Genomic DNA, 13,918 nt, shown 5'->3' on the forward strand with positions numbered 1-13,918 from the left:
ATATTCTTATCTTCAATTATATTCAATCTTGGGTTTGTATGAATCTTCTAAAATATGTGGTTTTAAATATTTAAGGTCCCTAGCCTGAAGCGCTAGGCCCCTATTATTATCGTCTTTTCCTCTTTCTTTCTTTCTTCTTTCTTCCCTAAAATCCTCATGTCGTTTGAGATAACCACTGAATGGAATGGTCTGAAATTATCCATACTGATAGTCCTTGATGTGAACTAGAACACCTGACTTTCAGAATTTTGATTGGTTGATTGATTGGTTTGGCAGCCATATTGGATTGAAATTATACCGGAAGTGGCTATTTGACCATTTTCTGAGGATCTAGGCAATCAGACTTTTTATGGCATATGGTAAAACTCGTGTGTAATAGATATCAGTGGTCCCATGACTTTTTCCGCTGCTTTTTCTCCAAAAAATGGCAAAAAACGCTAGAAAATCTTTAGAAACCACCATCTTGATTTTTTGACAAAGATAACTAAAAGTTTGAGCATTTGTTTCTCTTGAATGCTCCAACCAATCAACTAGATTTTTTGCATATAACATGTACTACCTTAGCTTCTTACACGAAAAGATAAAAAAAATCGATGAATCACATGGTTTGGCTGCCATTTTGGATTATTGACAAGAATGACCAAAGGTTTGAGCATTTGTTTCTTATTGGTGCTTCAGCCGATCAACTGAATATTTTGTAAATAACATATGGCCATAGATTGTTAAAAGATAAGAGACGATGTATACGATCATGTAACCTCATTAATATGCATAAGTACATATATATTCTGAAAACCATATCTTGATAATCAAACTAGGTAAATACATGGAACCACTTACACTGTTCATTCAAACTACCCTAATAGAAACCAGGTGACTTAATTAAGTATGGAATAGATTTCTGATAGATTGGGCGTGCTGATGCTGATTGTAGCTTTAATTTTTCTTTTCACATAGAGGCAAACCAGAAAAATAACATTCTTGAACCACAATCTGATTAAAATAAGATCCTAGTTTTTGTTTTGTTTTTTAATTTTTTTTTTTAATTTTATTTTTATTTATTTTAATTTTATTTTATCTGGATCTATTATTTATTTGTTGATAGGTTTTTAAAGTTTTGGTAACTGCGAATGTGGCGATAGTTAAAAATATACCGAATCACAAGTAAAATAAATATATAAGATAAAATACACACCATGATACAATACATCAGATTTTAATCAGATTGTAGTAAACTGCACCATGGGTTTGTGCTGACCAATTACTTTTAGATGTGTTTTAAAAAAAGGATATATTTTTATATAAACTGTATTTAACAAGGATGCTCCAATTAGCAAAATGATAAACTTCTTTGGGGCATCTCTGCTTTAACTGTAATATGTATTCAATATATTGGTAGCCATATTGATGCAAGATAGTGGAAGAATCTTTGAATGCTATCCACCTTCAAACAATGTGTAGTACTAGTATACAATTTTTATTTACTAAATAGATTTAACACATACCTTAATATGGACTACTGGGATATTATTCTTTATTCTTATAATTTTTATTTTAAAATATATAGCAAAAATCTACATATTGCTAACTAACAGTCCAATATTTCAGTATCTGTCTAGACACAAATATTGGCAATTAACATGCACTCATACTTAAACTAATGTCAAATTGATTGAACCATGGAACTCTTCAGCTTATTAGTGCAAGACATGAAAGCATATCAAAATATTCGTAAAAGAAAATTTTTAATCATGTACTAAAAATCTAAGAAATTTTTATGAAGACATTATGTGGGTTTTACAATAAACTAGTCTAGATTTACCACTTGGAAATTGATCATTTGTATAAAAACACGAATAATAATGAGTTGTAGCATCCGTAGAAATACAATGTCTCTTAGTTGACAGCAATACACATTCAAATAACAATTGTTTTGTTATCAAATATTACTGTAAAATGACTAATTTTCACTGGGTTTAAATTTGACAGATTTAGCATTTCAGGCATACTCGGTGGGTTCTAAATTCAGTTTTATCATTTAGATAATGTGTTCTATGCTCAATTTTACATATTCACTGGGTTTTAATTTAGCACATTTTCCAGTCAGCGAAATAAGCAAAATTAAAATCTAGTGAATAATTAACACTTTTACAGTATGCAATTTTATTTTTGTACAGGACTACTCTTAAAGTAGAATATGACCATGCATATACAAATCTCAAATACTTATATATCACAGTTGTGCACTGTAATAAATAATGCCTTCAAATAGTTACACTTGTTCTTTCTTTTCTACCTTTCCTCCTCACAAGAAAAACTATGAGAAATGATATGATAATTATTGCAATGATTAAAAATACCAAAACTATCCAGAATCCAACGTTCCAACTATCCCCATTTGATGCATCTATAAATGAAAGTAATAAAAGATTGATTAGTTGAGGCATAATAAGTATTAAAAAAATATATAATTGCAGTAAGAAATTCAACGATATATCAGGTGGAGATTGTAGGATCAAATGAGTAGGTTGGTCCTTCTCTTTTCAAAAGACCTGACTTCGCTTCCTGTCCTTTCACTGATTTAGTCATGTGTTGGAACACAATGTTTGTCCTCTTTGTCATCTGTTCCTTTCCTGTTAATACATTATATTCAATTGAGCATGAGTTTATTTCAAATTTACTCACCTGCAACTTGTATTGGACCAATCACACACGTCTGTGATTGGTTAAATGTTGAATGTTTGGACGTACAAGTGAATGTTGCACCGTTGATTTCGTTGCTTATGTTGACCTGCAGTGATAGTGCTGATTCATCTATATGAATGCCTTCTTGGTTGTTTCCATCTTGGTCCCATTGTAATATTGCTGGAGGATCACCGCCTTTAGATATACATGTCAATAACACAGTATCTCCATCAATGAGGTCTTTACTGGATTTTGCACATTGTGGATAATTATCTTTTGGTGGAATGGCATCTATCAGGAAATAGTAAACCGGGGAATATAAATTTGCCAAGTTTTGTCACTAAAAGTAAATGTTTTTTTTTCAACATTTTGTGCTAAATTAATATTCTGCACTAAACTACTCTACTTACACATAAATAGAACTTAGACTCAAATGGCCGTCGAGATCTCGTTGATAGCGAGACAACCACAAAGACTTGTTCATTGCCCTTCAAATAGTGTTACATTCATCCCCCATTATCAACTCTATCGTTGATGCGATAATGGTAGAGTACGAAACACTTTGAGAGGCAAAAGTAAGCCTTGTGGATCTCGCGCTCTCAACGAGATCTCGGCAATCAGTTCCGTCCAAGCTCGATCAGCATAATCACATGCAAAGCAACTGTAGATGCAAAAAATATATACCATCTTCTGTAAATGCTATAAAATCCTGAAGTAATTTGAGTTATCCAGGATTAAAAACCAACATCTATCTTTCACGGAACACTGATACGAGCATCCAAATACAGAAATACAGCAGTAACCATCTTATGAATAACATGAAATTAGTGTCTACACATCAATCAGAACTTAAAATATTGCTATTTTCCATGGCACTCACTGGGAATGATACTATGACACAGCGTTTTGCCCAATGCACATCCTGCAATCTGCTCCAGGGGTGTCATAACTTGTATATGGTTTTGAGTAAACTTTATACTGTATTTATATAAACATACGAAATTGGAGAATTCATCTTTGTCAATATTCATCACTTTGTTTACCATCACCAAATGAATAACTATAAGCATATTTACCCCCAATGTTCAGTTGCATGACGTTTGATGAGACCACTGGCAGTTCCTCTACACTTGATGTTAGTAAGCAATAATATGAGCCAGCATCAGGTTTACTGACTGAGTTGATATTCAAGTTGAATTCACCAATGGATTGGTCACCTCCAATGAAGTACCTACAATATGCTCGATGTAATCATAATGGAGAAAATGTGTCTGGCATTATTATACAATATAGGTGAATACCCAATATTCAACTTCACAAATTGGACACTATTGATAGGCCAACTTATTTCCTTAAAGTGACATCCAAAAAAGTGAGTTGTGTTACTGTAGGAGGTGATCATACCCATTACTGAAAATTCCATTAAATGAGATGTTTATCTGCATAGGTAGTCATTTAATTTATATTCACTACATGCATCCTTTATATATTTTTTCAGTATGAAGTCATCATAAATTCTGTGATACATTATGTTTTTTTCTGAAACAATCTCGCTTTAACAGAATATGTTGGTGTTACCTAAATTTTATTGAGACGTATATTATAAGTTATATATACTATATATATGTTGAGTAATTATAAAAACATTCCCATATTGTCATTATTCAAGGCTGTATTGTTTATTGGCAATTTCTCGAGGTATTTTGAATATACAATCGGGAAGGAATATACAATATGCTGTAAACACTTTAGCGTGAAGTACTGCCGATTAAATAAATATATCAAATTGATTTACTGAAACGTACCTTGTGTCGTCATTGTTCATGGTGGTGTCACTACTGATCACCTGACCATCTCTAATCCAATGAATGGTGCCTAATTTATTTTGAACGGTACAGTCCATGGTGATATCCTCTCCTACCTTAGCATTTCTGTTGGCTTCTTTTGAGAACAGTTTTATTTCTGTCTGCAAGACTAATGACAAATGAATCTATTTAACACATATGCAAACAATTTGGAAAGTGGTTTTGGTAGCCCATATATGTTATAATTAATTGTTTGTAGTTTTTTAAGAACACAGCAAATTGTAACAAATACAATGAAAAAACAGTGGTACGATGTGTGAACAGTCATTGCTTCTTGGCTGTATGTCGACTTGTCCCACTTGTTTGATCATGTATTGAAATATGTTTGTGAGGCATTGTTTGTTGGTAATCATTGAGACAGACAGAATTTGTTTGCTTACTGATATATTTATTGTTTTGGGTGTTTGACTAGTAATTCTGTTTTACTGATAATGCATTTAGTAAGTATTGATTATGTATACGGTTATTTACCTCATTTGTAATATTACTTTTAATTAGTATTGACGATTAGATACAACTATTACTTACTGTCTACTGCAAGTGGTCCAACCTGGCACGTTTCCTGGTTTTGATGTGTTGGATGGGTTGATACACAGGTGAATACGGACCCCTGTAATTCTTCTGTTATAGTCAGCACTAATCCAACTCGAATTTCTGTGTCGGTATCCAAGGTGATACCATCTTGCTCTTCACCGCCATCTTGGATCCAACGTAATATTGCTGCCGGTTCGTCTCGTTCAGTTTCACATACTAAGATTAGATTTTCTCCAAGTATAAGTGTATTTACTGTACTTGGTGCACATGTTGGAACCCTAACAGGAACTAGAATATAAAAGCTGGTGTTATAATAACTGTATAAAAACAACAGATATTGGATATTGTGTTTGGGTTTCCATGTTGATATTGTAAATGAAATTATGTTTATTCGACGGTACAGTAAATTGCGCTGAATGTACTAAAAATCGAAAAAGCATGTGAAGGAAAGACAACGCCCTTATGCCTTATTAACCTGATGCGTTTGTTTTGTACTATTCGCTTGATAAATAGGGTCAAATGTTCAGGCAAATATGTCTGTCATTGCCTCGTAATCTTTTATTGTAATATTTTAATCTAACAACACAAGAAGCAAGACAAATGCTATCAGTGTGCAATATTGAACAATGAAACATTTGTTCAGATAGCCACTAATTCCTATTTTGCTGTCGTAATGATATAGCTAAATCAGATAGTACACATTATATTAAAACATGGTCATACATTCAAATGATTGTTTCGATACATATTTCTATACACCATGCATATTAAGCAATCCATATTACAGTGCATTCCACAATTAAAAACTATTAATGAACATGACAAACTTTATATATCACTGGTTGCATTGGTATTTGTAGATGAATAGGCTAACATAGTTAGTTAGGGTGATCAATTCAAGTATATTTCTGAACAATCTAGAGGAAAGCAAACAAAAGAAAACCTGGTGATTTAGTTTGATTCAACCATTTAACGTCATTCTTGCCCAGCACAAAGACGGTTGATTGATGTTGTCGTCTCCATTGTTCAAAAAACAAGTGCCTCTCATCTGGAATGTTACAAATTGTTTTATTTCAATACTAAATTATCATAAAACAGATGCGGATTTTGTAATGTAATTTATGACAAAACGTGTATTCATGTGTAAAATACTCTCATGAACATTTTGTTAACACAGTGTGTTAGTACATGCTTTGAATGAGGGTTAGTGATGAATTGTAAATAGTGCAACCATGTCAATTGTTATCTCATTTGTTGTAAATGCAGCATTACGTTCTGTGTTCACTTATCGTTTCTATACATTCCATATGATGGACGGGGTCGATTCGTGCTTACGTTCGATGGGAGGTTCAGTTTGCTCTTCAGTTGGTTGCTCGGTTGAAAGTGCAGTTGGAGTTTCGGTTGGACCTACGGAAGCATGTCCAGTTAGACGTTCGGTTGGAACGTCAGTTGGTCGTGAGGTTGGGCGTTCCAAAACTGTCAGAACAGCTGTACTGCTGGTTATTTCTGGATGACCATTGGCGGATGTCACTGAACACACGTAATTACCAGCATGCTCTGGTCTCACTGACTCAATCTTCAAATTGTAATCAACTGATGGAATTGGACTATTTATGGTGTACCCGGATGTAGATGTTGCAATTGTAGAATCAGAACTTATGTCTTCACCGTTCAATGACCATACTAACTGCCCTGCTTTGTTACTGACAGAACAGAATAGCGTGACGTCACTGCCTTCGTGTTCCTCAATACTTGAAGGCTCAGTAAGAAAATCTTGTAGCTCTATCAGAAATTTCAATATACATTATTTTAAAAACTGTCACACGTAATAACAAGTAGTAGTATCAATTAAACAAATTACAAAGTGATGTCGTCATAACAAATGCAAACCATCCAGCATGGTACTGTCATCTGCTATTAGTGAAAGATAAATTGAAAGTACCTGGCAATTATAAATCGACATATGCGATGTTCTTCGCATACTGTTTTCACACATGAGAGAAGAATCCTAGAAAGTTAACCTTTTAATAGCATTTTCTCAATGTCATTTCCTGTTGGTGCAAAGTCTTACCAAGATATATATGACTGATGAAAACAGCCTTTATTATATTTACTTACTTTCAACTGTTAGAAGAGCGGTATCACTGGTTATTTCTGGATGCCCATTGGCTGACGTCACTGAACACACGTAATTACCAGCATGCTCTGGTCTCACTGACTCAATCTTCAAATTGTAATCAACAGAAGGAGTCGGACTGTTTATGGTGTACCCGGATGTAGATGTTGTAATTGTAGAATCAGAACTTATGTCTTCTCCATTTAATGACCATACTAACTGTCCTGCTTTGTCACTGACAGAGCAAAATAGTGTGACGTCACTGTCTTCCAAGATACCTTTGCTAACAGGTTCAACACCGAATGACTGTAGTTCTGTCGGAAAATCATACATTATATCATACAACTATATTTTTTACTAAAAGTCTGTTTTCTCATTTTCCGAACTTGTCTTTAAAAAAATGTGATGCTTCACAGTCAATCGCATGTGGCATGTTGTGTTATACGCACCCACAGTGTAATGACTACCAGCAACTCTATAAGATATATTATTAATTTAACTACCCTTTAATTAATCTCTTATTATGCCAATTTAAATGAAGAGCAAAGTTGAGTATTTTTTTTAATATTCAAATAAATAGCTACGTAAATGAACTTTGGATTATTAGTACATACCAGTAAATCATATAAATCTGAGTGGCATTCATCTGTTGCTGACCAAAGCGCCATTAAGAATCTAGTTGTTTCATAGATGTTAATGAAAATTAACATTTTATAGATTATAGAATCCGCAGAAAAATATCAAATTCCTAGAAAATTTTAAGGGCTCTATCAATAAAACATGTTTAGAAACTGATCAAAACTGACAGCTGGTATTGTTATAAATACCTTAATGTCATGTATTTAATAATTCACGTAGTCAAGTATTACAATTAGAATTAGTTTAGAACATTTTTAGATTGTTGCAAGCCATCTACATTTCACTGGACTTCATAACGTTGATGACAGAAAATGTTATGACCGTTTAAATAATTAATTCATCAAGCCACTATTCATCCATCGATATGCAAAATATTCTTGTTCTAAGTTCTACATGAAAATTATGAATCAAATGAGATCTGCTCAGCAAGCACTCATCAAATTCTTTCACTTTTTCAGATATTGTAGATGTTAAATTTGTTAAACAAACAACATATTCCAATAAAAACATTTAATAACAAGTTATTGCTTGGTTGTGGTATAACTTTTAATTTTCTCATAGTACATGTACTCATTCGAATCTTCAACATATGAAAGTTTTTGACGTAACATCGATTTTAATGTGAATTAGGAGTTTTCATAAAATATATAGTTTGATAAGTTTTAAAACAATTCTTCTATGAAAACAATGTGTTTTAATTTACTTTCTGAAAACCTCTATTACAACAATAATCCTTAGAATCATAGATTATGCCTTGGTTCGTGCAAAGTGTGAAAACATGAGAATGATTCTAGTCTACTGCCATCTACTATCACAAAAGTGCAATCTTGAATGCTATTAATTACAATGTATTAACTATTGTATTTGATCGACGACTAATTGATAAATTATTACCTTCAATTTAATTCGGGCATCATATATCTTAGCACCACCTACGAGGAGTTAACTTTCCAATCTGAATACATCCCATTAACTACATTATAACTTCTTACCTTTCACTGTCAATAACGCTTGACTAGGTCCAATTTGAACACTGTTGCCGGAAGCTGTTACACGACAAGCATATGTCCCAGCGTCTTGAGTGTCTGCGTTTACAATTTGTAGATTATATTCTCCATTGTTTTGGTTCCCAGTAATTGAAAACCTGTTATCACCATTGGTGACTGTGGCGTCGCTGGTAATGTCCTCACTGTCCTTTGACCAAATGACAGTGCCTTCTTTATCGCTGACTGTACACTCCAGTACAGCTGAGTTCCCAACGAGTATAGTAGCGTCACTTGGAGTTCTGGAGAAGCTTTGGGGAACGCTATCTGTTGAATAATAACAGTAGTAGTAATGAGTCATTAGCTCTCTTAAAATTAGATGCGTTAATTATCTTCTGTTTGATTTGAAATATGTATGTAACTGTTTTTTACTATTTATTATAGCCCACTTGAAATGTGCAAATAATACTATTGTTACTGACATCAGATATTAAAAGATACAAATGCAATTCTTTGAAATGAAAAACGCCTAATGATAAGAAACAATGAGCGGAGAAACAAGCAGGAGACAAAGAATTTGAAGAGATGGACAAACACACTAGCAGAAATATTTGAGATTCGTGGAAGGCAGATATGCCTGGAGTACCATGATTGATGACGTTACAAGAGATGTAAAATACAAGTCAACACATACCCGTCACTGTCAATGAAACTTGTTCAGATATGGCACCGTTATCGCCTCCTCCCTGTGTTATCGTACATTGGTAGTTCTTGGCATCGTCATGCCCAACATTCGTAATTCGTAAATCATATGCTTCGCCGTCGGCGGTAGATTTATATACAATTGAATAGTCAGCATTTCCTGTGCTCATTGTTGTGTCAAAATTAAGTGGACTCCCATCTTGCAACCACGTGAGAAAGCCTTTTTTCTCAGCAACTGTGCAATGGAATGTCACGGTGTCTCCGACCACAGCCGATTGGTCAGTGGGCGTAACCGTGAAATGTTGAGCGGCGAGCACTGCAGAAAGCGATTCAAACCGAGGTTAAAACAAACTTGGAAACTGTAAAATTGTCATTTGCTAATTTGATTGATAAATCAATACCCCTTTGTCTATTTTAAATAAAATGTAATACTTTAAATTTCATTTGTCGTTTAGCTGAGTTCACAATAGCTCATGGTTAGTTGGTTCAAACTCAACCCATACTTGAAACAGAACTCTCAGTCCGCCTCAACCTTCATAGCATGTAGTGTTTAACTTAAAATATACAAACTGCAGTATTTCAAGATATTAATGGTGTGCAATATAAATTATATGAATTAAAACATAACATTTACAATCTCCATATGAATATAATGTTTACAATCCCCATTTAAATACAACTGTATCAGTTTGGAATAAAGCATAAGAGAAAAGCATTGATTTCCTGTTAGCTATCAAACCCTTATGGGTACATTAACCTAGTTAAACTATGGGTATGGGAAAGTTTGCTGGAATACACCCAAGAACTGAAAAATGGCGAACAAAACCAATAATCATAAAAACGTACGGTGTCCTTGTGAATAAGTTTACATTGTGTTATAACAAAAATTAAAACGCATGTCAATAAAAGAATGTATATAAAGCTAAATTGTAAAAATATAGTCAGCTAAATTATTAATATCTAAATTTTTGCTTAAAATTGAATATGATAATTGTTTTATATTTCTGACAAACCAATACATATAAATGTTCCTTATCTTCAAATAAATAATAATCTCATTTTACTGAAATCTTTAGTTTTGTGTGTCTACTATAAAAAATTTTTCCAAATTATGGTTGTAAATGCATCTTTTCTTCACAGTGTAACTCACATAAACATCTTGTGAAATTGTATTACAATTAACCGTTTGTATTGTATATTATTAATCGTTTTTGTTCAAGTAACCTAATTTGTTAAATCTGTTAATATCTTGGTGCCATTTGCTGCTACAAAATTTATAATTAAATGTTTCTATTGTTGTTTTTTACCTTTTAATATTGTCCTGAATGTGTAGTGCCCACATTGCAATTGACATCACCAATTGCAATAATTAACACATGATACATCCTTGTTTTACTTCTGTTTTCTGATGAATGGTATTGTTTATATAATTATGTATGCTAATGTTAGTGGTTGACTATATGTTTCAAATTATTTAACATTTTTAATCATGTTATTTGCAATAATTTATATAATGAACCTACTCTTCATATATTCTCTAAAGCCTTAGCAAAATCTAGGAAATATGCATAATAATTTTGTTTGTTTGTTTTTAAATATCATGGATAAATGTTTTTAATACAAATATCTGGCATGTTGATTTTATTCTGAATCCTGACTAATTACTTTTCGGCATTATATTTTCTTCAATATACTTTTATAATATTACTTGACACTGGGTTGTAGCCTGAATATATATATATATATATATATAGATGTAACCCCGGAATTCATGAATACGAGTTATAGTACATACATTGCATATACATTAGATCTATATAAAAATAATTAAATAATTTAACTAGGAAGTCAAATAATATATTTATTCTTATGAGTTTTAAACAAATAACATGTGAAGACTTGTCACACTTTAAACTTGCTGATAATTAAGTTTTTCGCCCTTGTTAAAATGAAATAATTTTGAGTTCGTGCGTTTTCCATCAATAACATTGACCTTTCGAATCACGGGTTTCCATTTCACCGCCCCACCCTTAGTACTTTATTGGGAATAAAAATGAATGGCATTGAATACAGTGTTTTAATTTGGTTTTAAATGACTTTCAAGTATGCCAGTTATTTATAGGCTACATTTATTCGATTAATGCATGTCAGTGCCATCTGAACACACCAAAAATAGCAAATGAATACAGCACCACGCACATGTTAGACTGACCCGCTCGTCAGCTGTCTCGAAATATTCTTTCAAGCTTTGTCGAATCTTTGAAAAAAAAAACGTGAATAGTCGGCCCTGAAGATCATTCTTTAGTAACATAGATTAGGTTTATAATAAGCAACAAGTAGGCGTGGAATCAACTATGTTCGTCTTTACCTTTGACCGCGCTACGACTTGGAGGCGGTAAAATAACAAATAATGATAGAAAGTGTTAACTTACCTAAGTTACAAACTAATACAGAGTATACAACACACGTAACACTCCCACTTATTGGAAACATCATTGTTCTGTGATCTTGACAGGGAAATACATCACAAATATAGATTAATTATCATGGATAACATTGTGACCCGTCGAAATAATACTTCATACTGAATCAGCTATTGTAATTGATCTACATGTACGGACATCATGTCGCGATACACGGCGTCGATATGTGACCTTCGATACAGTGAGTCGTTGGATGTATTCGAATGGTCATATTATAAATGAAACAATATACGATTCGTCACAGAAACCGGATACGTTATGTGTCGACATGCCAATGTATCATTACATAGTGTTTAACACGTATTATGATTGACAGACGATCACATGATTCCCGCGGGCCGTTGTCGAATACAGTATGATAGTGTGCAGCCGATGTTTTTTCATGAAACAATGGTCGAATGGGCCCCGTTATTGCAAAGGCGTGTCTGTTCGTAACCATCAATTAAGAATGATTGTGTTTTGATTATTAAATAAGGTCGATGACGTGTATAATACGTCCTATCTATTCACCAGATACACAACCATGATGTTAATTATGCATAGTTCATTCAAAGGTTATAGCTAGTTACTAACGTACAGTTATCGAATTATTTTAAATGTTGCAGTCAATACTGTTGCCTAGGTGACTAGCTCATCTGGGAGTGAATTTCGACGATGATAGACTCTGGTTGATAATTAAAATAACAGTCACACAGTGCATGATTAGTATCATTAAATCACTGACCTTAATCGACATGTATCATGTAATATACCGGGACAAACAAACACGCGGTTTGTGAGAGAGATTAACAGTCGCTGGTATTTAGGAAATACGTTCTACTTACTTTAATACGATGCACTTTATGTATTCTCAATATATCGATCCGATTCTTGTACCGTAAGTTGTAATGTCGTAATTAATCTGTTTACCAGCACCGTTCGTCAGAGTGTGTGTCATTCACGTTCAGGTCACCCCATTGTGTTAAGGTCAGAGTCGAGTTATTCTTTTCAGATAACGCGGTTTGTTGATGACACGTTTTATTGTTCGTTGTGTCTTGTGAGTTGTCGTCACAGCTGTATTTTCTATTTATATACAGGGTATTCATGTTGTACTTTCCCTTATTTAGGCGCTGATATCATCTTTTGAATGCCAAATTGTCGTTTTTGTACCTGTGATTGAGATGGACACCAGCCTCGTTAGAATCAAATAATCTATTTTTTCGGCTCATTTGTTAAACGATTTTTATCTCGTGTTCAGTCATTTACAAGTTTGATACCAAAAAACATAGTTGCCAAATCGCATATTCAAACAATAATCGTGGGTGGAATTCATGAAAAACAAATTAATACATATTTAAATCAGGTGTATATTTATAGACATTTATCAAAGTATGGTGAGTTAATCTGCTGTGAATAATGTTGATATCATTACTTGAAATATATCCAATACTTCCCGGCCAATCACAACGTTCAATTGCAGATCTGTTAGATGATCATTCGAGTATAGCCGAGCTGAGAGGGATTTCCCCGAGTTGGGTTTGATTCATTTATGCTGTATTAGCAGTCAGACCATGATTACCGCCTCTCGTGTGCGGATTGTTGTTAGTTCAAATCTATCAATGCTGATGCAGATTTGAGCGATGATCGAATTAAGTTATTTAGTTCCACCATGTACCACACTCTGTCTGTAACATTTTACTACCGACTCAGAGACATAATTTCATTCTGGAAGGACGTTTCACGGACGTGGAATGGATCAAAGTGAACGTTTTCAGGTGAGAACACGTTGTTAACATATGACAAACTACGAATACTACTTTTTATGTTGAAATCATATATGTTATGGGTCTGTGATAATGACGGCAAAGTGAATTTCTACTATTTTATGGAATCTAACCTCCTGGCTATTGACGTAATTTCACTTGAATTGGC

General features: G+C 33.5%; 1 protein-coding gene across 1 annotated transcript; it reads right to left on the reverse strand.

The window, feature by feature from the left end:
• Nucleotides 1-1,512: 1,512 nt before the first annotated feature.
• Nucleotides 1,513-12,112, reverse strand: LOC100368344 (hemicentin-1-like). Its single transcript, XM_085499008.1, has 10 exons — nucleotides 11,957-12,112; nucleotides 9,517-9,840; nucleotides 8,832-9,149; nucleotides 7,203-7,514; nucleotides 6,420-6,866; nucleotides 5,079-5,372; nucleotides 4,491-4,659; nucleotides 3,762-3,916; nucleotides 2,686-2,976; nucleotides 1,513-2,407 (listed from the first exon to the last, which is right to left on the reverse strand). The coding sequence occupies exons 1-10, from the start codon at nucleotides 12,018-12,020 to the stop codon at nucleotides 2,265-2,267; spliced, it is 2,517 nt and encodes an 838-aa protein (XP_085355134.1). The 5' UTR covers nucleotides 12,021-12,112; the 3' UTR covers nucleotides 1,513-2,264.
• Between the last annotated feature and the right edge of the window lie 1,806 nt (nucleotides 12,113-13,918).

Source organism: Saccoglossus kowalevskii, chromosome 5, assembly GCF_978046115.1.
Source record: "Saccoglossus kowalevskii chromosome 5, keSacKowa6.1, whole genome shotgun sequence".
Lineage (NCBI taxonomy): Eukaryota > Metazoa > Hemichordata > Enteropneusta > Harrimaniidae > Saccoglossus > Saccoglossus kowalevskii.

What these genes read in the sequence shown, in the direction of transcription:
- LOC100368344 (XM_085499008.1), bottom strand. Translation starts at nt 12,020, where the DNA reads ATGATGTTTCCAATAAGTGGGAGTGTTACGTGTGTTGTATACTCTGTA. An exon ending in ATGAACAATGACGACACAAG is followed by an intron (nt 3,917 to 4,490) that starts GTACGTTTCAGT and finishes AGCATATTGTAG; the next exon opens with GTACTTCATTGGAGGTGACC. An exon ending in CATGCAACTGAACATTGGGG is followed by an intron (nt 2,977 to 3,761) that starts GTAAATATGCTT and finishes ATTTCCTGATAG; the next exon opens with ATGCCATTCCACCAAAAGAT.